The sequence below is a fragment of the Thunnus maccoyii genome, chromosome 23 (assembly GCF_910596095.1).
Source record: "Thunnus maccoyii chromosome 23, fThuMac1.1, whole genome shotgun sequence".
NCBI lineage: Eukaryota > Metazoa > Chordata > Actinopteri > Scombriformes > Scombridae > Thunnus > Thunnus maccoyii.
In genome coordinates, this window is record NC_056555.1 from 12,039,137 (window position 1) to 12,065,380 (window position 26,244).

A 26,244-nucleotide genomic window follows, 5' to 3' on the forward strand; every position below is an offset into this window, starting at 1 on the left:
TTGGGGCGGTGCAAATTTTGGTTATGCATGAGTTGAGAAAAGATGACAATTCTTTTTATTAGTGGTCCATTTTTATAAATAGGGTGAACTGTATAGAAGTGTTCATTTGCTGTTAGTTGGTCCTTTTGTAGTATTTTTGTTTTCACATTGGTCTTTTCAAAGTAAACATAAAATGACAATTTCTCTTGTTGTCATGAAGGTCGGCAAAGGACTCTGAGCACACCTACTGGAAAATCCTGCCCAGTGTGCCTCAAAACCTTTGCTACCAAAGCCAACGTACGCCGTCATTATGATGAGGTGCACCGTGGTCTGCGGAGGGACACCATCACACCCAGCATTTCTTCGCGACCTGGCCAGCCCTTCTCTCTGGAGGTCACACCCCCCAGGAAGAGCAACAATTCCTCTCCGACACGTGGCCACCACTCCAAGTCCACCCCTGTGAACTCTAAAACAACGCCTTCAAACCAAAACCAAGCCAAACCTCAGAGTCCACTTCCAGCCTCTCCACAGGCGAACCCGGCTTCATGTCGCTGCACGCTCTGCAAGAGGAACTATAGCTCTCAGGTTTGCTTTGTTGCCCCACTGTTATCTTTAGACTAATCTAACTGTGGGAAATCCATATAGGGAAAGGGAATAAAACCAGAAAGTATTAGAAACAATATTTAGCAGTTGATTAAATTAATATGTAAACTGTTTTATGTTTTGGTCTGTATTTCAGCTTATGTTGAAGAGGCACATGCGTATCGTCCACAAGATCTACAGCATCAAAAGTAACAGGTCTGCTACCACGACAACCTCCACTACTACAGCAGCCACTCCTAACAGCAGCAGCGCCAGCTTGGGCCCCAGCAACAACATCCGAGTGAAAGAGGAAGCGGTTGAACCCTCAGAAGAAGACGACGATGAGGACATTGACAGCAGCCCGGCCCCGTCTCCCAGTGACAGCACTGGCACAAGTAAAGGTGTTTCTGTGGCACATAACGCCATGAAGGTGAAGGAGGAGGAAGCCCCGTCGAGCCCAAAGCTGACATCACCCTTATCCTCATCCACCTCGCGTGCGGGCAACACGTGCAGCGGGGGAATGGTCAACAAAATGACTAAACTGTCTGTGGGTTTTGACTTCAAGCAGCTCTTCTGTAAGCTGTGCAAGCGACAGTTCAGCTCACGTCAGAACTTATCTAAGCACATTGAGCTGCACACGGATGGCAACGACATCTTCATTAAGTTCTACCGCTGCCCTCTCTGCCGCTATGAGTCACGTCGCAAACGTGACGTCCTGCGCCATGTGACTGTGGTCCATAAGAAGTCATCTGGGTACCTAGCCAAGATCATGCCCAAGCTGGAGAGCAGGGCAGTCAAGAGGCTAGCTGAGGTCGTCCTCAACAACACGAACCCTAAGCGAGCAAGCGGCACCGTCAAGGAGGAAGTGAACGGACGCCACACCTCATCGTCCTCTTCCTCCTCTCCCTCACCTCCTGTCACTCGCAAGCAAGAGTGCTCCACAACCGCCCCAACCGCCGGATCAGCCTTGACCTCCTCCTCTTCTTCCTCCGCACCGCCGCCAGCTCCCGTCACTCGGAAACAGCAGGACCTCTCGTCCGCAACGTTCACCCCGTCCCCTCCTGTAACCCGTAAGCAGGAGAGACAACAAACCCATCAGCACCGCCCCGTCACCCCACCAATGACCCGCCGCAGTGATAAACACACACACCAGCGCAACTCCTCCTCTTCCTCCACCTTACCCAGCAACCAAACTCCACACACCCGGCGGCATGACACCCAGACAGAGAGCAGCAGCACCGGGACATCCTCCACTGAAGTCAGGGTGACCAAGAATTTCTCCCTGCACGCCTGCGACCAGTGTGGACGGGCCTTTGCTAAGAAGGTATTGGATTTTAAATTCATGACATCAATTTTCTTTCAGAGAAACACCTTGTAGGCTTTTCCCAATAAAGAATAATACAAGTTACAAAGGTTAAAAAGAACTACAAGTCACCGTCAGGGCATACAATGTGATGGATAACTATCTTATTCATCACACTGTATGCCCTGATGAAGACTCTACACAAAGAGCCTGCCTTAGATTGCTTGATTTATGTGACATTTGACATTTATTAACATCGATTGAGTAAGCTGGTCACTCGCTTCCTAATTTCTTAGAAAAAAACACACAGTTTACTGAATCTATGCGAGAGAAGTCATTGTAGGAATCCCATATAATAGATGTTTTTTTCATGGTTCCTCCACTTAAGTATTTGTCTCACTCTCCCTCTTCCTCATAACTGTCATGCTGAAAATACTTTGAAAGCGCAGTGTCAAAAGCTAACATCATATTTGCATCCAAACCACTGATTAGGATGTGTTATAAACTGTATATGTAAGACATGAGGAAATAACAGGGTAGGAAGGAGTAATTCTTATTTACTTTGATAAATTATTATCTTTAGTTTGTAGCTGCATACATCTGGCCAAACACAATTTGTATCAAGTACAGATTAGTGGATTAGTGGCTTAGCTGATCAACAGAAAGTTAATTGGCAACTATTTTGATAATCTATTAATCCTTTCCTAGCTTTTTCCATCTTTTCAAATGTGAGGGTTTGTTGCTTTTATTTGTTTTGATATTATTGTAATTTGAATATGTTTGTGATTTGGACTGTTGGTCTGACAAAGAAAGACATTTAAAGATGTCACCTCGGACTCTTGGAAATTTCAAGAGGCATTTTTCACTATTTTCTGAAGTTGTAGAGAGCAAACACTTGTTTAGTAATCAAGCAAATTATCTGTAGATTAATTTATAATCAATATAATTTAGTTGCAGCCCTATTATCAAGACACATTAGCTGAATAATGACATCCTGTGTTTACATCCAACCAGAATCAGGTGTTCTCATTATCTGCATTCTACCTGCAGTGCAATATTAAAGGTATCCAAACTAGTAGTTTAACTCCATGTAAAACTTACTTCTTAAACTTGTATGTAAATTATCTTTTCTTTCAATTTATTTTCATCAGTTGTACCTGGAGTCTCATAAGCGAAGCCATCGTAACGCAGCAACGGCAGCAGCCAACAGGAGGAAAGGAGTCAGCACCCGCTCCAAATCCCTGGTCTGGTGAAAAAACACAGTGTAAGAATTCAAAGGGTTTACCTACAGCACAAGGACTCTGCCACTTCATCGCTGTCTTCTTCTCCTGCTCTCATTTTGCATTTCTTTTTGCTTTTTTCTCCCTTCCTGTGAGTTGCACTGGATTTCTTCCTTTCTTGTTTCTTCTCTCCTTCTCTCTTGGCTGCTGCTGCATATTCAGAAACCACAAAGACGCGCTGCTGTGTGGTGTGTACTTGAGCAAATTTGTGAATGTCTGTGTGTGTGTGTGTGTGTGTGTGTGTGTGTGTGTTGGCTTCTGATATATGAGTTTCCTTTTTTGCCAAGAGAGGTGTGTGTGTTTGTGTGTGCTTATGTTTGTGCAGAAGACCATTCCCTCGGGCAGAGATGAGAAACCACCGTCATTCTGCAGCCTTTAATTGACCGCTCAGCACGTTTACCAGCTGTTTGCTACGTTCTCCCTCTGGCTGATTTCTCTGTGTGTCTCTCTCCTCATTAGAAATCTTCCTCTTGTCTAACTGTTATTTTCTGCTTCTTGCTTATCATTACCTCTTTCTTCCCTCCTGCTTCTCTCTCTTGATCCTTCCTCTCACTTACTCTGTTCTTTCTTTTGTTCTCCTCTTTCCTCATCATTCTAATCTCTCTCTCTCTTCCCACAGGTCCACAGGGGATGATGGGCGAGCGAGCCACTAACAATGAAGAAGAGAAAACTTTTCAATCAGAAAAAAAAACAGACGGATGGAACAAGCACAGACAAGAGATGAAGGAAACAAACAAAAAGGAACAATGGAGCATGATAGAGGAACGAAGGAAGTATGAAGGATTTTCCACCTTTTTGCTTAAGAACCAAATATATTATTGGAGATTTTTGTATAGATTCATTATGAAGCCAGCCAGCTGTAGTGCACAAACTGGCCGGACGGTGGCGCTGCTATCCACGGAGAGACTGTAGTGAAAAGTAGATTCACTACTACTGTATATATCTGTATTTACTTACTACAGTATGTAAATATAGATCCATACACAGATGACTGACTTGTACTGCTTTGCTCTTGGTAAACAAAGTTAACAAAAAGGATGAAGACATACTATGGATGTGTGTGTGTGTGTCTCTGTCTGTCTGTGTGTGTGTGTGTGTGTGTGTGTGTGTGTGTGTGTGTGTGTGTGTGCATGCGTGCACGAGTGTGAAAGAAGGAGGGAATCAGAACTGGATTGTGTCCTCCAAAAAACTGACTGGAAACAAACGTTTTTTGTTTTTTTTTTTCCCGATAAGAAAAAGCAGAATTTGACCCTTAACAATCCCACACCAATGCAGAAAACCTTGGGTCCTTAGCTATTAGCATTTCAAACCAATTAATTTTCAACTTGTACTGTATGTATAATCCCACCTTAAATAGTGTGCTGAGAGTGAAGAATACAACAGAATATCAACAGAATATACATATTCATCCCCTACTTTTCCCCTGACATAGACAAGTGTTTTCCTTCCTGTAATTCTTCAGAAGGGTAGATTCTTGCCTTAGAGTGGAAAATCACTTTCATCTTCTCGTGTAAGCGCTTCCTGTTGACACAGAGGAGCAAACAGATCGCTGCACTGTAACATTCGTCATGCTAGCAGTCCATAGTCTGATTTAGTCACCTGTTGTATTTGCTTTACTGTCTGACCAACAGCAGTCTTATAAAAGAGGATCAAAAAGTTCATAAATTACAGGGTATGGTCAAAATAAGAGAAAACCAAAAGTGCATTTTGCAGTTTTCTTTAAAAACTGCTGTTTCGTATATCACTTATTTTCTGTTCTTTTCTGCTGGACTGATTGCATGCTTGTGAAAGGTATTTCCTTTACTTTGACCGTATCCTCTTTTACCTTCATATATCAGACAGGTGATCAGCCTCAGCAATAGACTGGTTGTAAAAAAAAAAAAAAAAACCCGCCAGACTATGGTCATCAGTCTTTTTTTTTTTTTTTTTTTTTTTTTTTAATCGATTATTTTCTTGGCATTTCTGCTTTTTTCGACAGCGACAGCCAAGGGTGCTGGTCGCAATTGAACCCGCGCCACTGCGGTAATGATACGTGGTACACACTCTACACAGTGAGCCACCGGAGCGCCGCTATGGCCATCAGTTCTGTGTAGGTTTGCTAGGACTAAAGGAGTTATGCTCTGAAATGAAGCAAAGTGTCACCTTTGCTCACAGAATAATCAAAATCCTACAAAAGGCACTAATTATGATGATATAAAACAATATGTGGTAGCACAATGATAATACGTCTATGTTACATTAATTTTCCTTTAAATATGGATTATTTTGGGACATAACAGCTCAGTTCAACTGTTAACTCTAAGGTACAGTATGCTACCACTGGCGAAACATTCAAACTATCAAATATACAATCATTAAGGCCTACATGGCAGATCATTTGTGTTAATGCATGAGAATCCAATTAACAGTGAGCAGGAAAGATAGACCTGCCCATTGATTGAGTGGTAATGTGTGAATGCACATTTTTGCAGACAGGCAGCTTTTAGTTTTACTGTAACAGCCGTACTGCTTCAGACATTACAAACCATTAACTGGAATACTTCAATTTCTGCGTCCAGCGACATAATTTTGTCATCTTGCTTGTTACAAACTTTCAGAAAGCAGTTGCAACACAGCATCACTGCACTGTACTCCACTTACTGCTGTAATCTACTGTTGGTGGTGCTAGTCATGATCATAATGGGCCAAAATATGGGAGATGTAAACACACACACATAAAAAGGAAAGCTACATGCCTGAGTAAGAAACATCATTTAATTCTCCTAACGTAGAAGTTTACATTCAAGTTTTTGTTCCATTAACAAAATATGCAGGGGCTCCTTAAATCAACTTTTAAACTATTTTATTTTTAAACCCGTATAATCGCCATTTATTTGAACTACACTAAATGCTGCATCAGTTCCATTCAAAATGTGCTTTCATGTACTCAAACTTGAGGGGGGCTGCGCTTGTTGGACACACCCCGAGGTAGTCTTTGAAACACTGGCACATGACAGGAGGAGGGAGGAAAGGAACGGAGGAAGACCAAATGTAGATATGTCTTAATGTTCAAACAGAAAGCCATGAAATGGAACAAAACCAGAAAAAAGGAAAGACCAAACTCTATTTTTATAACTGAAAACGCTAGTGCAACAAGGTCTTGAAAACGTGTATTGATTCATCCCACATGGATGGTATAAATAATAGTTATAATAGTCACAATAGTTATTGACTTGTACTTAACTGTTGGTTGACCATATGCTTCAAACATGTCTGACTAGTTACTACTCTGTCAATGTTTAATACTGAGGCAACTTTGCATTGTTCCAGGATTAGTTGTCTTTTTTTTTTTTTTTTGTATCTCATTCCTTTTGAAGGACATGTTTTTTGTTTTTTTGTTGGAATGTGTCAGGAGGAGAACAGGAATCAAACCTCAAGAGATTCTTAAGCCTTTTTTTTTTCTCCTTTACATCTTGTCATTTCCTTCATCGTCAGTTGTAATATGTTATTAAGCTCACCTTCTAGAGAACCTGAGAGGAGTTAGAGAAGCCTTTCAAATGTGACAAGAATGTTAAAACCAACCACTTATGTACTAAATAAAAAATGTACTGCTTCAAAACCTCGCAGGGGAGTTGTGTGTGGCTCCGTTTTTGTCCTCAGATATGAGTCATAGGCTTCAATCAATCAATCATATTTGTTTACTGCATTTGCAGAGAGGAGATTTCATTTGCCTTCTCAGGAATTGCTTTTTCGGGTATTTACAGTTTCACTTATATTTGTGAGATTTTTCATTTCCCTTCCCATGTTATTTCCTGTGGCACAAAACGTCATTTCTTTTCATGTCTCCAGGAACGATACCAGGATTCATCTTGATGACGTCAGTAAGAGACACATATAGTGAAAAAGACCAGTGCAGGATATATTCCTGTGATATGTTGGACTCCAAAACAGCTTATGAACAAACAATAAACTGATCCTACTAACTGGTGTTGTCTGCTGCCATAAATCCGTACGGTTCACCAAATCCAAAGCTGCAAATAATCCCCAACAATTACACTATTTACTTAAGCTTTAAGTAATGTTTGCCAAAAACTAGAGAACCCAGCTGTTTCGGAAATAGTTTGGCCTTTTTAAAAATGAAAGGATATTTTCGTAACCTGTTTCTGGTTGGAACAAATGGGTTTGGGGCTGAGTGCCAGAGATAAGTCAGGTAAGTTGAAAAGTATCACGATTTGGACTAATGCACCATTGGTTTTGGTCTTTTCATTGTTATTGTTGCCAATAACAGATATATAGAACATTACCAGCTTTATCAATCAAACCACACATCTGTATTTTATGAGGTAAATATCTCCTTTGAAAGGATGCTGGACTCTTCAGTCATATCATTGTTCTGGGGACCCTGGAGACCTCAAATGACCCTGATAGTCCAAATACCAGATGCCACTGCAGGTAGTCCTTTGGTCCAGCATTAGCAGCTCTGATTTCCCCAAATTTTAAAACCCCCTTGTGTGCCACAAAGGACAATTCTTGCATTGGCTTTTTTTGGTTCACAACAGTTGAAAGACCACCGCCTCCTATTCCTCTGTTGCAATGACAGCATATTCGCCACGAGATGGCGCCATTGCTCCGCGTCCCCACACGTCGCCGCAGCGCTAAAGCCACAAATTGGACATGTTGCGCACATCTTCCACATTGTCACATGAGAGAACACCCTGGTCTGTTTCGATTGCCTGGTTCCTCACTCCACACACACAGCTTATCAAATTGTTATTACACAGCAGATGGGATGCGGTTCATTTATTTAATCCCATTCACCGCAAAGAGCCACGGCGCTTTGGTTTTACAAGGGGGGGAATCAATGGGCGCAGTAAAAATGGATTGAAGTTCAGGCAATTAAGAGTGCGGCGTAACGCCTGTGTGAGCGTATTTTTGATGACTTATTAATGTGTTGAAATAACCAAAGCCCTCTATTGTGCAAACTATCGATCCGATTGATTGGTAGTAAACTTGATTGAACGGACTGCCGGACCACACTGATGCAGTTAGACGATGATTTGGTGCGGGCGGGTTACCTGAAAACACACACACACGTCTCTCGCGCGGAGTGTTTTTGCGCTTCATTTGGCTGTGGAAGTCGCGCGCTGCCGCTGTCCCTTTCAGCACCGAGGAGCGGTAGAGGAGTGTACGTGTGTGTGTATGTGTGTATGTATGTGTGAACGCGCGCGCGTCTGTGGAGCACTTCACGGGAAGGGTCCACGCGCGATGAGCTTAAAGAGAGGACTATGGATAAAAATCAGGTGGGTTTTACCAACATTATTGATCATGACTGACAGATTCCGCGTATGATGAATTCCTCTGCACCTCTCTCTCTCTCTCTCTCTCTCTCTCTGTGAATGTCTCTCTCTCTCTTCTCTCTGTGTGTGAATGTCTCTCTCTCTCTCTCTCTCTCTTTCTCTCTCTCTCTCTCTCTCTCTCTCTCTCTTCTCTCCCTGTGTGAATCTCTCTCTCTCTCTCTTTCTGTATCTCAGACTCATTCTTGGGAATCGACTTCATTACAGCCAGCCTCCCTCTATTGTCTCCTTAAACAAGTGCGGGGTTAATAATTGCATTTTCTCTTGTATTAAAGAAGCTCTTCTGGTCACGACGGAGCACTTTTTTCTATTGAAAAAACCTCCACATCGGCTTCATAGCTATATCCTGTATTCTTCTCTCCAGCTTGCGGATGGTCTCATTTTCTTTTTAATTTTGCTGTTGTGTGGTAGTGGTGGTGGTGGAGGGAGAAATAAACTAACCACTCTCCAGGAGGACTGATATTTTTTTGGGAAGGGGGGGGGGGGTGAAGGAAAACTGCTGAGCTCCGCAAGGAAGTTGCCTGAGGCGGGCAAGGACCCCCGAGGAGTCCGCGGGAAAAGAGGCTGGAGACGGTTCTTCTCACACCTTCACACACTGTCGGATGAATTAGATTTTCTGAGGTATCTCATATACTATCATCCCGTTTTCTCCATTCACACTGAAATGCTGTTGCCTCTTTTTTTTCTCAGCGGGTGTTTTGCGTCTCTCTCTCTCTCTCTCTCTCTCTCTCTCTCTCTCTCTCTCTCTCTCTCTCTCTCTCTCTCTCTCTCTCTCCCTCTCTTGTGGCATCCTCACATTCCTCTGGTGATGGATTTCGGGGGCAATCTTGTCTTATTTAGGCTGTTGTCTTGTTTACTACCGACTTGTCCTGCTGCTTATTTCTTCTGTGATTTTTATTGATCATCATTTTTCATTTCACATGGATTCTGTGCGATAGAGAGGTGAGTAAAATGTCTTAGCAGCACATGGGAAGAGATATGTTTCACTCAATAATGCGTGGGTATGGAGATGAGGAAAATAAGTAATTTTTCTCCCCCTGAAGAGATTCTTCTGTGCATGGCACTGTCTTAATTAGGGTGCAATCTGAATACCACCACCGCTGTGCAGAAGCCTATAGGGCTGCATAATGAGCATACACCCATAGACTTTGATCTCATATAGTCGTGTTTCTGAACCTGTGGGCTGTGAGCTTTTATCACCAGACACATGACTTTATCACGTCAGAGGCATATGTTATTTAAAAATGAGGCGTCTCGTGGCAATGTGAGCTGTGGCTTTATGCGTTTATCCATATATGGGGACAATCAGGATGTGTTCAGAGATATGTTTAAAGATGACAGGGTGAAAGTGTTTTGACATGGTAGATTATTTGAAAATTATATGATCTGCATGTGTGCGCCTGCACATTTAATATTTATTTATTTTCAGTCTGGGTAAGCCCATAACACTGAATGGAGGGTGAATCCAGATTGTGTGTGTGTGTGTATGTGTGTGTGTGTGTGGGAGGAGGGAGTTGTACTCAGGGGGATATCACCATCCGAATGCATCTTTGGCTCATGATCTCACAAAATCAAATGTCATATAGTTTGAGAATGCTGCTGGAAAGTGGGAGCTGTGAGATCGGGGAAGGTTAGGGAACAGGTAGAGAGAAAAAATTCTTGAACGAGAGACTCTGAGAAACACCTACTTATGGAGGGAGAGAGAGAGAGAGATAGAGAGGACGAGGAGGAGAAGGCTAGGGGAGAGAGGACAGGGCGGCATGAAAAGCTATCACTTTCTGAAAAGAGCAGTGCGCTCCCCAGAGAGAAGTGAAGGCCTGCAGAAGGCGATTTGTTAGAGCAGAGAGAGAGAGAGGGAGAGAAGGAGGGAGAGGAGGAGAAGCAAAGGAAGGTAGAAATAAAGGCAAAGTGGAAGGTAGAGAAGGCAAAAGAAAGGATGAGGAGGGGTGAAGGAGTTGAGGAGAGAGGGTGAAGAGAGGGAGAAGATAGGAATGAAAGAGGAGAGGAGGAGAAGATAAAAAACCAGAGTATAAGGAGTGGGCAACACTCACCTAGACAGCCAGCCGTGGGTGTAAATTAAAAAGAGTGATGAGCCAGTTGCGGCCTCTTGGGGTCTAACCCTCTTCATCTTTGAGCCACTAACCAGCACAGCAATGTCTGCGGCCTGCTTTTAGGCGTCCATGTGGGAGAAGAAATCTGGTTTTGAGCCTTTTGTGAAGCGTCCTAAAGGACAAGGACTCTCATGGGAGCATAAAAGAGTTCAGATCAGGTGGTAACTTGTTAAGAATAGCATGTGTAATACAACATGCAGGCAGGGGTGTCACTTCTTTTCGCTCCTTCTCAATGAGCGTGGGTGCGAATGAGACATGAAACTTTTAATAACCTCAGGGCCTCAGCTTAGTCACGAGAATGGAGCAAAGACATTCACACATTGCCCTGATCTGATTTTTTTTGGGGGGGGGGGGGTTTCCCTCTCGAGACGTTTGCATGTAGTTACATCTTGCATCAGGCCAGCTTAAGTCCATGTGGTTGCTCCCAGTTTGAGATACAATTTGCCAAATATTCAGAGCACCACAAAGATGAAATATGTAGCAAAAGCAAGGGAGATGATCAGTAGAAGCTGAGTCTGTGAGCTTTACTGGATCTTATTAGACTATATTCAGACAACGAATTTCAGTCATAGAGAGATTGTGTTAAAGGCTTCCCCTGTCCCCCATGGGACCTTATTTCAGAAAAAATATGTATGGTAGTCAACAGCGAGAGACAAATTTTTGATCCTGTTTGAATTGCGCCATTAATTACACATAAGATGTTTGTCAATTTATATCTCCACAAAAAGTTCCCTGTTTAAAAAACTTAAGCGTAAAAACAGTAAAGTACCATTTAGTTTTGGGTGAAACTGCTCAGTGAACAACATCTCTCATCTCGCACAAAATATACGTCACCAGCACCAACATGGTTGTCGCCATTTTATTCAGCGATTCCTGGTCCTCTTATCAGCTGGGAAGCAAAAAAATTAGCAAGACACGTTGCTCATGTGACTCCATCCCGCTATGAAACACACAGGCATCGTGTCAATGTTAGCTCCAGCGGCTCTGGGAAGCTTGTGGAGACACTTCTGAATTGATAAACATCATATGTGTAATTCATAGCACAATTCAAACGGGATCAAAAATTTATTTTTTAGTCTCTTGCCTGTCACTACTGTGTATATTTTTTTCTGAAATAAGGTCCCATGGTGGTCCAGTGGAAGGGGAGAGACTTTGTCTCTCTATATTGTATATATATATATTTATTTGTATGTATTAAAGCTTAATTATAGGGGCCTCAAGCTTCATTTGGACCCTTTCTGCGCCTGAGGGAAGTGGAGCTTGAATCCAAGGAAAAAGTGTTGAATAAACAATATTGCGGGGAGTAGAATACATGGTGTTAGCAGATGAATCAGAGCTGGCTAACCAAAGCAGGGTTTTTAATCATAGCGGGGGCTTGGCTGTGTATGAGTGGCTTTGACCTAATTCCATTTAGAGTGGAGAGAAACTGATGAATTAATTGGAACAGAATCGAATTATAAATGGATTCATCGAGAGAGCAGTTCATGCTGTGTTTAGATCTGAGCCTCGCAACCTGTTTGAGGCCCCTGTGGGTGAAATCAAGCAGGGCTGGTGAATATTTAGAAAAGTTAAAGTTTTATAAATGATGCTTTACTTATAATATAGATAGTCTATTTTTGTTGTTGTTTCCTTCTAAAATCATCAGTTTTACCTAATTCAGCATCATATAGGCAGGACGGGACAGAAAAAATGAGCCGTGAGAGCGAGTAATAATGCAGGTGTTGCCTCAAGGCCCTTATCATATCAGTTTATAATGTGATTTAATGATGCATATAGTATTGACAAACACATCTGCTATGGCTGATATTACCACAAACTAATTAGCCACACGTTGAACCTGGAGCCTTTGGGGCCCCTGAGGGTCGAGGGCCCAGGGGCAGTCGTCCGCTTTGCCTGGTTGGTATTCCAGCCTTGAGTATAGTTTTATAAGTGGGCTCAATTCCATATTTTAATGTTGGAAAATGGAAGCTGAGTGCATCTTCGGGATCAATACGTGGACACATCTTCTCATTTGCTTTTTCGCTAACAGTTAGATGAGCTCTGTATGTTTTTGAAGTAAGCTAGATTCATAAAGCTCTGCGATATGTGTACATTTTTCACCCAAGTTGAAACACTTTCAACTCATGGGGACATGTCTTTGTGTCAATTAGCGCTGCTCCGGGCGAATTCGCGTCCAATCGGGTCTTTCCATCGACTTTGTATATAATCACGCTGTGTCCAGAATCCTCTTTCTCATTCTGTCTAAACACATAGGAAACCTCACTGATTAACACATTATTTCTCATTTGTTTAATCTATGCTGGACTATTTCCTCGCAACCTCACAGTTATGAAAAGACTTCAGGAAGTCACTGCTTCCAGCCAAGAAATAGTCCAACACACAACCCCCTGTAAAACTTCAAATTTGTACAGATTAAACAAACTAGATAAAATGCGTTAATTAGTTAGCTTTAGAGGTGCTCACAGGCAGATTTTGTTACCTTTGGGCAGAGCCAGGCTCACTTTCGTCCCCTCTTTCTAGTCTTTATGCTAAGCTAAGCTAAAGAGGTGCTGGTTAGGTCTATATGTGTTGGGAAATGATTCTGGAAGGGAAAATAAGCAATGTAATGAACAACAAAGCTAATTAATAGGCTAAACTGTGTGATATGGGCCATCTCAATAGCTAAGCTTGTGTGTATTGAGGTTAGCAGGACACCTATAATAAAGAGAGGTGTTTCAGAGTGATGGCCTAAATATCTAAAAATGATATCATAAAATGAATACTGACCAAACAGCCTTGAACAGCATTATATGGTGCTGAATTTAATGCAATATCTGATGTAATTCTCTGTTCAAATTTCAGTTTCTAGGAGCTTTGCATCTTTACTAAGACGGGCTAAATATCCCTTGATAGCAAATACACTCAGACACTCTATTTGTTAACTACGTTTCTGGGGAAAAAGGTGAGGAAGAGGCAACAATTAACCCGCCTTTAAATACTTATTTAGAGATCAATTTCCTCCTCCCCCTAAACAGCTTCCATGCAAAAAATAAAATCAGGGATTTCAGATCAGGGGAGCTAAATGAGAAAATAAATCCCCGGGGTCTTGGCTAATGAAAGCACATTAGCAATCATATCATGTTGGAGCCAACCAGTTTGTCACGAGCAATTTTCAGTCCCGGCCCAAACCAAGTTATAGCACTTCTCAAGGATACGGCTGCTTAATGTGCAGCTCAGTGGGTAGAACATGACATTATAACTGCCAGGGATCGAGGTGCAACCTCCCTGCGGTGGGTGATGCAGAAGTGTCATATCAACATTTAATACTGTAAACATGAAGAAACAATGTTCAACATTAAATCTACCTGTTGAGATTTCAAGTTCTGTGTGTGTGTGTGTGTGTGTGTGTGTGTGTGTGTAGAGTAGAGTGTAGTGGATTTAATATGTTCATTTAGCTGCACCAGAAACAGCAGGTGTTTGAATGATGCAACACACTTGCTCCAAGGCATCTCTCTCCCTGTCTTTTCACTGCTGTCTCTGTTTCTCTCCCCACTGTCTCACATGCTTTGACTTTCTGTCTCTCCTCCTTCTCCTCTGTCTGTCTCCCACCATCTCTCCCTCCCTCCTCCTCCTCCTCCTCCTCCTCCTCCTCTTCCTTGCTCTGTTCATTTCACTCTCGCTCTTCCTCATCTCCACTGCAGCAGGTAGCGTGCGCCTTCGTGCGAACAGCCCGAGGAGCTCGCCAAGGTTCACTGCTGTCATTTTAACAGCTGTTCCACTCATTGATATGCCAAGAGATGAGTGTGTGTGTGTGTGTGTGTGTGTGTGTGTGTGTGTGTGTGTGTGTGTGTGTAGAGGTGATTACAAGCTGACAGATTTGGGTTTTTCAATTATAGAATGGTAGTGCAATTTTTGACAGGTCTACTGGAAACACCATGCCTATGTGAGTGTGCGCTTGTGCAGCCGAATGAGCATGTAGGTGTGCGTATTTGAAACTTGTTATTTGTATGCTCGGTTACATTTCTTGCCTTGCCCGTGATTGGTTTACACATGTTTGTCATGTGGACCGTACATCCCTGCATCTCATTGGCACTGAGGCATCCTCTCTCTGTCTCTTCCCAACAGGCTCTTCTGAAGATGTGACTTGCGGATTACAGGATCTACTCCCTGACTAGATTTCTGCTACGTCACTGCCACACTTCCACGCAACCACTCTCTTTGTAACGCTGTCTCTTTTGGAATATGATTCATTCCTGGGGCTCAGCTAGCTCCACCTCTGGGGTCCTTTACCCCTCCCTTGTTGACCAATAGGAAGGCTTTCATCTTTAATATTCCCAAAAGCACATCTTCAGTTTTGGAATACCTAACCCTCCTCTAAGATTACCTTTGTCTCAATCGCTGATCATGGAACCTCAGTGGAACCCGATTTCTTACCCCCAGTCTCCTTCTGTCATCTTCCTGCTCGTGGCGACTTCTTACACTTGGCTCCTACCCGTCGCCTCCCCTCAGCGGATCCCGACAGACCCCCAGGCAGCGCCAGAGTATGCCCACTCCATCCGACTGGATGGCGACATCATCCTCGGCGGATTGTTTCCCGTCCACTCGCGGGGGGACCGCGGCACCCCTTGCGGGGAGCTGAAGAAGGAGAAGGGTATCCACCGTTTGGAGGCCATGATGTTCGCCATCGACCTGATCAACAAGGACCCCGAGCTGCTGCCCAACATCACGCTGGGGGCCCGGATCTTGGATACCTGCTCCAGGGACACGTACGCGCTGGAGCAGTCCTTGACTTTTGTGCAGGCCTTGATAGAGAGGGACGGCTCTGACGTCCGCTGCGCTAACGGAGACCCTCCAATCTTCACCAAGCCGGATAAAATTGTAGGGGTGATAGGAGCCGCGGCGAGCTCAGTGTCCATCATGGTGGCCAACATCCTGCGTCTGTTTAAGGTAAGATTTGACTCTTTAACCTCACCTCAACTCTCCTCTCCTCTCCTCTCCTCTTCTGAATGATTGCCACGTAAGGCACGTTCACCCGCCTCCCCTCACTCATCATCGCTGGCAAGATAAAGTTCAGTGATGACAACCAATTAAAATGTAGTCAGTCTTCCTGGAGTTTTCAACAGAGAGAAGAAAAAAAAGGAGTGAGAGATTACGTTTTTGCCTGTGCATTTGCTTTGAGAAGCCTAAAGTGTGATTTTAATCTCCCATGTTCTGATGTGTGTGTGTGTGTGTGAGAGGAGATGTGTCAAGATGTGTCAAGTCATGCTTGTAAGGAAGGCTTTTGTGTGTGTGTGTGTGTGTGTGCGTGTGCTGTGGAGCTTAGATCATTCCTGGCTTGTGGTTGAGCCAAATAAAAATGGCTGCCAAACACGGGTATCAATTACTGCTGAAATCTGTCAACAGCCACTTCATTCACTGCGGCGTGCGCTTGTGTGCGCGCGAGTGTGTTGCGCCTGTTAGGACATTTCTCTGTGCAAGTGTGTTTCCTACTACATGTGTGGGCCTAATTGAGCATCCTTATGAGTGCTCATGTGTATGCATGCGACAGTGTTTCTTCTCTTTGTGCTGCTCGTGTTTGTGTCCTTGCAGAGGCACTCGTATCTGTGATAGAATACTTGTGTCTCTCTAGGCGTGTGTGTGTGTGTGTGTGTGTGTGTGTGTTGGCGTTGTCATCATTAGCTGAACAGGGCTGATGGATAGCCGTATGATTATGAAATATGAGCCCAGTAATGACGCCCATGGCATTTCACATCCACATCTATCCCACGCTCTTTCATAATGTGTGTGTGTGTGTGTGTGTGTGTCTTTGTGGCCACACATTCTGTGCCTCCCTCTGTTCAGAAATCTATACCCTATGTGTGTGCATGAGAGCATATGGGAGTTTGTGCATGTGTGTGTGTGTGTGTGTGTGTTTGAACGCACTTGTTAACAACTAGCTTGCGCTTTGAATGGAAGATTTGCATATTAAACAACAACAACTAAACATGATTTATGCCAGGATCTGTCACAGCAACAGCACTCGAACAGAGCGCCTTTCTGGCTCCGCGCTGCCTCGTTCTCATTTGCCTAATACGATTTAGTGTGTTGTGTACACACACACACACCGTTTGCACATGTGTCTACATGTGTGTGGATTGCATGTCAGTGTGGGAGTGAATCTTGCGCGCGTTCACCGATATACTGTATGTTTGGGTAAGTTTTCCAACAATTGTTTGTGTGTGTGTGTGTGTACGTGAGTCTTAAGTATTTAGTGTATGTGTGTGTGTGTGTGTGTGTGTGTGTGTAGGTATGTGTGTGTGTGATGATATCAACCAGAGGCCTGTGGCGGTGGTATTATATGACACAAGACGGTATCTTTCTCTGCATGGTTTAACATGAATAATGCAGCATGCGTCACAGTCTGAAAATAGTATGGAGGATACACATGTACACACACACACACACACACACACACACACACACACACACACACACTGCTATAAACATATGTCTTTTTTAAACAGGCTAATCTGACAGTGGCAGTCACAGCCAGTCGCCCACTCAACACAAGGGGCTCAGAAAGCAAATACAGCCAAGAGAGGGGTGTGTTTGTGTATGTGTGTGTGTGTGTGTGTGTGTGTGTCTTTTAATCTAGCAGCAGACAAAAGAGATTCAAACAACAGATTGTGTGAAAATTCCACATCCAAATCCTGAAGAAAACAGCCGCTATTTTTATTTATTGATATGTTCCCTCCTCGCGCTCAGCCGTGGAAGGAGCCGCGTGCTGACAATCACAGCTGAGAGAAATCGAGTCGAACAAAAGTTGTTGGTATTTCTTTTGTCACCGGCTCCTCTTTTGAAGATTATCTTTAAACCGTCTCTGCTTTGTGGAGTGATACGGAGAGGACAGAGGGGATGACATAAGATATAATAAGATGAAACTTTGTTAATCCTCGTGGGTGGAAACCGAGCCGCGGCGGCAGCATATTTCAGAGGAAATTCCAAAGGAGTTTTGTATATAAAAAGAATAGAGCAAAAAATGGCTGTCATCTAAACGCAGTAAAACTGTCAATTTCACCACTGAGTCTGACGGAGCAAGAAATGAGGGGTCATACGCTCGCAGAGGTTGTAGACAAACCAACAGTTTAGCCAGATAATGTAGCGGTTCGTCGGGTCAGACGATATATCTGAGGGGTCCAGACTTGCCTCTGATCTCTGCTTTTATGTGTGAATTACTGAATAATTTAAGGTTTTCAGTTTTTTTTTTAAAATATTCAAATAAAAAAAGGAAAAAAGGCGAGTAGCGAGTAGACATACTGTAGCTTTGTTTTACATGGTCAGGGGCTAAAAAGATAGTACAAATGGTAAAACCATAAGAAAAGGCACCCAAAATAATCCCTCACTGCCCATTTTACTGTTCACATATGTGTTTTCTTCCACATAAGTTTTGCTAACTTTAGGCTTGTTTAAAACCTGTAATGATCATCTAGCTTTTTGCGATTCTTGCTTCCTAGTTTTGTTTGTTTGCTGATGTTGACGGCTTAAACTACTAAAATATGTCTCAAGTGCTAATAAACAGAATTATCCTTTAAATAGTCATCGCTGCAGCTGTTTCAGGATGTGTGATACAGCAGCTGCAACACTGTCTAATGAGTTCATAGTCAAACATTGTGTTTTCAGTGTGCATTGCTCCTTGGATCTATGGGGAATTTAATTAATGAGGATGCTGTGGATTCATAGGAGGAAGAGCGGGTAGGTCATGCCTGGGAGTTTCACAGATTGCAAGTTCAACATGGAGAGCACATACTTTATCTGAAACATCCTTGCCATCGCTAACATGTTGTCTTTTTTTATATTTTGTCTGTATTCATCTCTTTAACCACTCTTCCTGAAAGAGTAACTGTTTCACCCTTGAATATTGATTGTGTTTGTTCATGGTCGGTAATTACAGCGACATTATGGATCGGTGAGCCCCTGAGACTTTTGATCACCTCTTAAACCACCTTGAGGCAAACCTTGGCTACAGCTACAATCTCATCTTTGCACTGGAAAACCTAATAACACATATAGATACCAGACCTGTAAGTTAACTCTATCAATTGCAGGCACTAATAAAAACTGAACTCTTTTTTTTTTTTAATAGAAAAGAGGTGATAGCTGCCTTCACATCAGTGCTATCGCTAATGGATTGTGTGTGTGTGTGTGTGTGTGTGTGTCTTTTGTCTGCGCCGTTCCCAGGAAGTCCTCACTGTCGTACAATGAAGTGAAAGGCGCCTTTCACCCAGTGACACCCGCATGCTGTGTGTCGGAAGCCAAAAATGAAATTCAATTCATAAATTGATAAGTGGTGGCTGTCCCCCGTTGAGCGCAAATGGAATGACTTTGCCTCAGGGAATTTAGGAAACACTGCTATTATGCACACACACACACATACACACACACTGGAGTCTCTCCCCTTCATTCAATCAGCTTCAGTTCCACTTGATTCCGCTTGAGGCTTTCAAACACACACACTCACACACTCACACACACTCACACACACACACCCTCTTGTTTCCTTTGAGGAGACAACTTATTATCTGTGTCTCCGCTGGTGGTTTTTATGAAGTTGTGTGTTCCAAGGCCAAGGTCAGACGCAGAAGTCTTTCCCACGCTCCTTCCCACACTGTCTCACATATGTCCAGCTGTGCTCGAGCTGCCGCTTGAGCTGTGTGTTCACCATAACTCAAGGTTTAGGATGTCAGTAAAGTGCATCTTACATATGCGTATATGTGTGGATAGACGTATGCATGCACATGTATGAGGAAGAGCAGCCGTGGTCGAGCCTTCCCAATTGCTTCCATAATTCAGCCTCCTCTCCTCTCCTCTCCTCTCCTCTCCTCTCCTCTCCTCTCCTCTCCTCTCCTCTCCTCTTCTCTCCTCTCCTCTCCTCTCCTCTGCCTATGTGATATATTCATCTGCCTGTGTATTACCGCCGCCGTGATTGCTTCCCCGGGGATGTCTCTCTCTGTTGTTTCTGGTGGATTTCTGCACCATACATTGTGTGACATGAACATCCCAACTCCCAGGAGGCACTTAGTTAGACTGTAGTCTGCACAGTACATAGATGTATGAATCTTTCTTTCATGTGTACACGGCATGTCTTCAAACAGAGCGCACACATGCCCATGCAAGTAAAATCACACACTTTACTGTTAAGCAAATTAGCAAGAGCAAATGTTTGCTCAAACCCTTGGAACATACAGTGGACTGCGGCTTTTTACGCACTTACAGGCTTTTTTTGTTGTTTTTTTTACAATTGTTCACGTGCATTTCTCTATACTGAGTTCATTTTTTTCTCAACACAGTCGGCACAATGTAGAATAAACATTGTGCCGACTGCGTGGATAATTTTTGATTGCTTTGACACAAAATGCATTCAATGCATACATTTCATGCACTCTTTTCACACTCAAACACAACCACCACCAAAACGCTGCGTGTTTACAGTCCATTTTGCATGTTTACATACTATTTTAAAAGCTGTAAAAGCACATGTTCTATAAAAAGAGACTGCAATTTGCTGCACTCTGCTACATCTAAAAAAAAAGGAGATGATAATGCATGAACTCCGAATTGGGACATACAACACTCAGCGCCTCATTTCATTCCTTGATGACCTCTGTGAAAGACTTGGAGAGGGGTCAGATGAGGTGAATCCAGAACATGTTGTAAACGTGTGGGATAACGAGTTTCACTATTCTCATCCCGGGATGTTGTCACTTTTCCTTCTGCCTCACCCTCCATTCCTCAACCCCACAGAGGAACTCTTCTCCTCATGGAGGTGGAAAGTTTATGACCACCAGTCACATGATCACAAACTGTTTATAGTAGTTTATAGTACGGTATACACAGATGTGTGTTTTGCATAACTGGAATTACTCTAGCTTCATTTTGTGCACTCTCCAAAAACACAGCATTTCAGATGTGAGATTAACTGTTGTGTCGAACCGCATTTTTGGTAAAGAGAGCTATGTGTAACATTCTGAAAAAGTGAACTGAGTATAGAGAAATATGTGTCAAACAGTATAACCAATGTCTACATGATCTGTGGTCTCTTCTGGATGCAATGAATGCTGGACTCCAGGACATATCTGCAGGAAATGTATTGCCAGGGATGTATCTGGCATGCAAAATGATTCTTCTCTAGGTGTATTGCAACAGAGGATATGAGATGTGATATGAACTTAGCAATACTATTGGTTGGTGGTGTTTTTAGGTCATTTTGTTATGAGTTTTCTTGTTGGGAGACAAATGTTATAGCACAAGAGCTGATCCTGAGACGTATATGAAGTGTTTTGGTTGTATTAGTGCATTTCAGATGTTGGATTGACTGTTGTGCTGAGAAATGTGAGAAGCCATTTAAAAAAAAAAAAAAAGCCATACTAGAACAAACTGTTTTTCAGGCGCAGGAACATCCTCTGAATTACAAATTAATTTGGCATTTAAGCTTCACAAGGATGACAACAGCTGCATCAACATACAATTAAGAGGATATGCTGTGCTTTTTATTCAGACGCCAATTCAGACGCGATTGCGACGGATTTGCTATTATCCTCAAGGTCAGGCAGAGTTTGGGCTATAGTCCTGTCCTAATCCTGCAGACTGTTTGATGGAATAATGACAGGAGAAACAGCAGAGAGGAGAAACTGTGTGAAGGAGACATTGCGAGAAAAGAAATAGAAGCTGCATAGAATAGAAGAGAAAAAGGCGAAGCAACAGAGTAAAAGAGAAGGGATTTAATAAGAGTCCGGGGGTCAGAAATAAAGACGACAGGACAATGACACAGAAGGAGAAAGACAGAAGGATAAAGGCACAAGAGAAAGATAAAAAAAAAGGCGAAAAAGCTAAAAAAGACAAAGCGAGCAGGAGAGACCGTGGCATCCTCTAGACTATAATGATGTGGCGTTGATTTCTTTCATGGAGGCATTATGCATTAAGAGGGGGATGATAATGAAGCCACAGAGCACACTGAACAGCAAGTAGGAAAACTCATTAGGACATGAGTGGGTCTCCATTTTGTGCCGACTTGCGCGTGCCAGCACTCCTTGTTTGTGACTGAGCGCGCCTCGTGTGTTGCATTGCTTCACTCCAAATCGTCTGCAGCAGGGAAATATCACGGTCGCCACAGACGCGCAGGACACGATCATCCAACCTCAACTAACGAAGGCAGACTTAATGAGCAAATGGTTAATGAAGGGAGACTTAATTGTCCTTCTGAAATTATTTATTACTTTCATTTGTTGAGTGTTGCCTGGAGATGATTCATTTACAAGAGCCATATGTAATGTGTGAATGCCGACTTAATTGGATTTGTTAGCAGCTGTGTAGTGCAAATCCTTTGAACCGGGTATGAAAATAACAAGCAGGACACATAAAATAGCAACAGTAACCAGTTTTTACAGGTATTAACCGGTAAAATATGTGAACGTAAAGCTGAACATTACTTCAGTATAACTGATCTTCCTGCAGCAGGAAACTCTTGGGTGCATGATATATAAGATAAAAAAGTGTAAATTGGTCTAAATTGATCTGCTTCTTTGAAAGATTTGGGATATTTACCAGAGAAAAAGTGTAAAAACCAAAAATGATAAACCTCAAGTTCAAAATCTACCACACATTCACACATGCGGTCGCAACATACATACACACATACGTTATGTGATGTGATAGGAATTCAATTTAAAGTTTAATCGAGTTCTCTGATGAGAAACATGAGGTCATTACAATGGTGTTTAATGAAACTGCTGACTGTACGTGTTAATGTGTAGATTTATTTGTGCCCACTTGACCATGAATGTGTGCGTACTTGGAAGAGAGGCTTGTCCTGAAATGCATTAATTGAATGAACGTATGTGTGTTTGAGAGAGATGGAGAGAGTAAAAAAGAAATAGAGGCCGGTGTGAGCATTATCTGCTCGTGTGTATGTGTGTGTATGAAGAGGAGGAGAGCATTGTATAGAGTACATTACTGTAAAGTGGAATGAGATTCTATCTCACCGCTTCCTTTCATCAGGTTTGTGCCTGAATGGAAGCCCCCAGATAAGGGACAAGTGAAGCCAATACACACAGGTAACGGTTTCACACATCACATCACAGCTGGACAGTGCAGACCTTTTCCTATAGCAGAAACTTGCAGGTGTAACTAATAATGTTAAATGATGACTCTGTCACACAAATGTCATGTTATACTTTATAGGTCAAACACAAGTGTGACTGATGACATTTTTAATGGGTGCATGGCACACCCTAATGGTTACTTACAAGTCAAAATGTCCACTGTAAGACAGACTGGTTCCTCCCTGTTTACTTGATCCACCCTAAATATTAAGGAGCAGTTGGCAGCCACAGTTCACCGCCTGGGGGTTCAACTCCAGGCAGGAGTACTCCTAATACCTAACATGCATGTTTTCTTTGGAGTGGAAGAAAAACCCATGTGAACACAAGCATAACTCTACACATAAAGGGCTGCACTAAGCCCTGGGGGGGCTTTGGGTTTTTCTGTGAGTTGCCAATGCTTCCACTGAGCCAACACCCTTTGGTAATTTAGGTAGCTTTGCCAGGAAGCCGTGTGAGTGGAGCCAGCACACACAATACCAGAACCCAGACTTTATTAGTGCTATTAGTCACACCTCGGTTTGGCGAGACACAATGTCCCCCATATGATAAAGTGTGAAAACATATATTGCCTGCAGAAGGAACAGTATAAAAAATGTAGACTTTTGTGTAGAGTTATGGACTGCAAAAAAAGGAAAAAAAACATCCATGATATTTGTCAGTACCTTCCATTTGTGTGCTGCTTATATGTCATAATCTTAACGCTACACTTGCATGTATATTAAGGACTTAATCACGGTGCAGACAGTGCACCTGGGTCTGTGAAAGGATACGTGGTTCAAACACCAGGATGAGACTTGGCTCGTCATTACAACACGAATTTCTGTTGTAACTTTGGCTCCCTGATGAAATGTTTTCAGCACGCATGATTTCACCACTTCACTTCGGAAGACAGTGTGTCTGCGTTGGGATGATGCCGCTGTAATGGATTCTCTCATTTGAAATAAATGAGCTCGACAAGGAAAGAAAATGAGATTGAGGGAAGACTCGCAGGGTGGAAACCGCTTTCTAGAACTGAGGAGTTTCATTCCAAATATGAGAAATTCACCACTGCGACGCCTGTTGTTAGTAAACGGTTGCTGCCCTGTGAATAAAGCTCATTGCAGGCTTTATTGAACTTATGTATTCAAGGGAACTGTGACAATTGTGGCACTTAAAATGACGTTCTCTCACAGGAAGCAAAGACTCTGTCAATGAATAAAAACATAGCTATCACAGCTATTTTTATTTTAACATTCATTCAGTTATTATTCTTCACTTTTTATCGAGATTCCTCAAATGGTGACGCTGATTGAGAAGTTAGTATTACACCATCAAATGAGGTCAATGTCAATGCTTTATTCAAAACTGTGGACGGACAGCTAACTGGAAAATAAACATATGAGTGAACTGTGAAGCCAATCTGGCCTCAAAATGCACAAAAATAAAGTCAACACCATTTAAATGTAAAAGAAAAAAAATAGCTAATGTTAGTTTTCCTGTTACTTTGTTGTTGTTGGACCAGTTTTAGTTGGCAGCTACAGAAGTCTGTCGAGGGACATACAAGATTACCACAACATTAACTGCGGGTCGCTGCTGGATATTGTTGGATATGAACCATTTCACGTCAATGAGAGGAAGGATATGGGCTTCGACGTCAAATACAACCCCCCCGTCTGTCTGCATCTATGTCTTTGCTTGCTGGTTTCTGTCATGATGGTTAAATGTCTCTTCATAGCTGTGTGGCTGCTGCTGTTAAAGGCGTTATACATACAGTACTTGGATTGAAACTGTGTGGAGTCTACATAGACAGTTTCAGAGACAGCAGTTTTGCATTTCTACAGCAGTTCAGTCACCTGTTTATGTGTGCATAAGGTCTGCTACACGCTTGTAAGAATTTCTGTAGTCTTGTGATGTTTTCAAGCTGAGTTGTACAAACAGTCATTAGCTTAAATTAATTACTAAAATGCTGGAGCTGCTGAAGCTTATTGAAACGAGTGTTTAAGTCATGTATTTTATACACGTATTATGTAGGGCTGCGACAAATGATTATTTTCATGATCAATTCATCTGCTAGTTGATTTCTAAACAATTTCTTGAAGACCAAACTTTTGTCTGACTTACATTCCTAAACTCAAGGAAGTCAATCAACATGTCCTCATGATAAACAAGCTGGAATTAAGCTTGGAAAATGATAAATTGATTAACTTATTGCCTAAAAATTACTTGTTTCAGCTCTACTTTACATGCATTAATACTTTCTAAATCAAATTTGTGATTGTTTTTTAGTATTTAATTCTGATCTGTACCTGTGTTGGTGTAAAGGCTTTGTAGTACAGGATATTTTTGTATGCTAAAGGTTAGACACAGTCATGCATTTTTTCAGGGATTTTTTTAATCAGTCGTCTAAATGTCATCCTTCAGGTTACTAATTGAGTGTTATGAACGTTGGAGTATTCCTCTGCAGTGAAATGGTATTACAAACCCGAATTTGCTGGTAAAATGACCCTTTGTCCTACTTAATGCCTTATTTCTGTGACTTGGCTGTTGAACCATGCCACGGCTAAAATGAGCACTTAGTTTCAGTAAGTTAACCGGTCCTGCTAAAACAACCGCTGGCCCCAGTCTGACCCCTGTGGTTTAAATTACACCAGAACCGCCACTGGAAGGGAATCCAATAATAAAACACAGCTGGTGAGATGTATGTGGCTAACAAGTGTGTGACTATCAGTCTACATGTGTGTTTCCTGTATTTTGGCTCTATTTTGTTACATTTGACCGTCAGAGAATGACAGTGAGACACCAACTCACGATTATGTCACGCTGTAAGTAAGGAGTGTGTGTCGTATTTGCACAGTGAGAGCGCTGTGTGTTACATGTGGCAAAACTATTTGGGTCATCTTTCAGTCCCGTTAGAACAGCCTTAACAGATACACACTCCACAGGTGTGAAATTTGGTGTTTGAAACAGGAAAAAGAGGTTCGGTTGAATCTATTATCAACAGTCCAGGAGTATTGACTCACTACTGTGTCTGCTAGATGTGTCTGTTAGTAAAAAAAAAAAAAAAAAAATGTTCTTGTTGTTTGTTACAGCATTTGTTAGGACTCTGTGCTGTAGAGCTGCTTCTTGATTTGCTTCTACTCTTACAAATAATCGGATTGGTTCCTCGCTGGTGTCACTGTTATTGATCTGTGCGGTTGCTAAATGATCTTATTGCTTTGTGTACGAAGGATGGGTTGCCACTGTAAGTGACAGAATGAGCACTTTGGTGATAAGTTCAGCACTGTACTGTGGAGCGACACGGGTGGGGACCATGTTCATTATTAAAGTTCAAACTCTCTTAGCTGTTAAGTAGGTTTTGATACATTTTAAAAGGGAATATATAGAGATTTAAATGCAGTGTAATCTGTATCACAGTGTAAAACTAAAGAATACAGCATGAGGTCTTTAAAATTGAATGACACATGGATTACTTCTCAAGTCTGTTACTGGCACATGGGGAGGGGGGGGAATGCATTTGAATTCATTTTTAATATTTAGAATTGAGGGGGAAAAAAAGCACCT

At 42.4% G+C, this 26,244-nt stretch overlaps 2 protein-coding genes across 19 annotated transcripts in view; both read left to right on the forward strand.

Moving 5' to 3' along the window:
- Positions 1-6,746, forward strand: part of znf800b (zinc finger protein 800b) — a 30,159-nt gene extending 23,413 nt beyond the window's left edge. For all 8 annotated transcript variants that reach the window (XM_042402921.1, XM_042402928.1, XM_042402923.1 and 5 more), the window contains 4 exons: positions 200-564; positions 719-1,885; positions 3,016-3,128; positions 3,764-6,746. In XM_042402921.1, the coding sequence (XP_042258855.1) occupies positions 200-564; positions 719-1,885; positions 3,016-3,117 (1,634 nt within the window). In that variant the 3' untranslated portion in view covers positions 3,118-3,128; positions 3,764-6,746. The remainder of the gene's footprint in view (positions 1-199; positions 565-718; positions 1,886-3,015; positions 3,129-3,763) is intronic.
- A 1,502-nt stretch (positions 6,747-8,248) lies between these two features.
- Positions 8,249-26,244, forward strand: part of grm8a (glutamate receptor, metabotropic 8a) — a 349,644-nt gene continuing 331,648 nt past the window's right edge. For 4 of the 11 annotated variants that reach the window (XR_006093951.1, XR_006093952.1, XM_042403442.1 and 1 more), the window contains exons 1-2: positions 8,260-8,423; positions 14,693-15,514. Coding sequence is in view for 7 of the 11 variants with exons in the window: in XM_042403442.1 (XP_042259376.1) it covers positions 14,972-15,514 (543 nt within the window). In the remaining 4 variants the exon portion in view is untranslated. Of the gene's footprint in view, positions 8,424-14,692; positions 15,515-26,244 lie in introns of all 11 variants that reach the window. The other 7 variants (XM_042403440.1, XM_042403447.1, XR_006093954.1 and 4 more) reach the window with 4 other exon arrangements.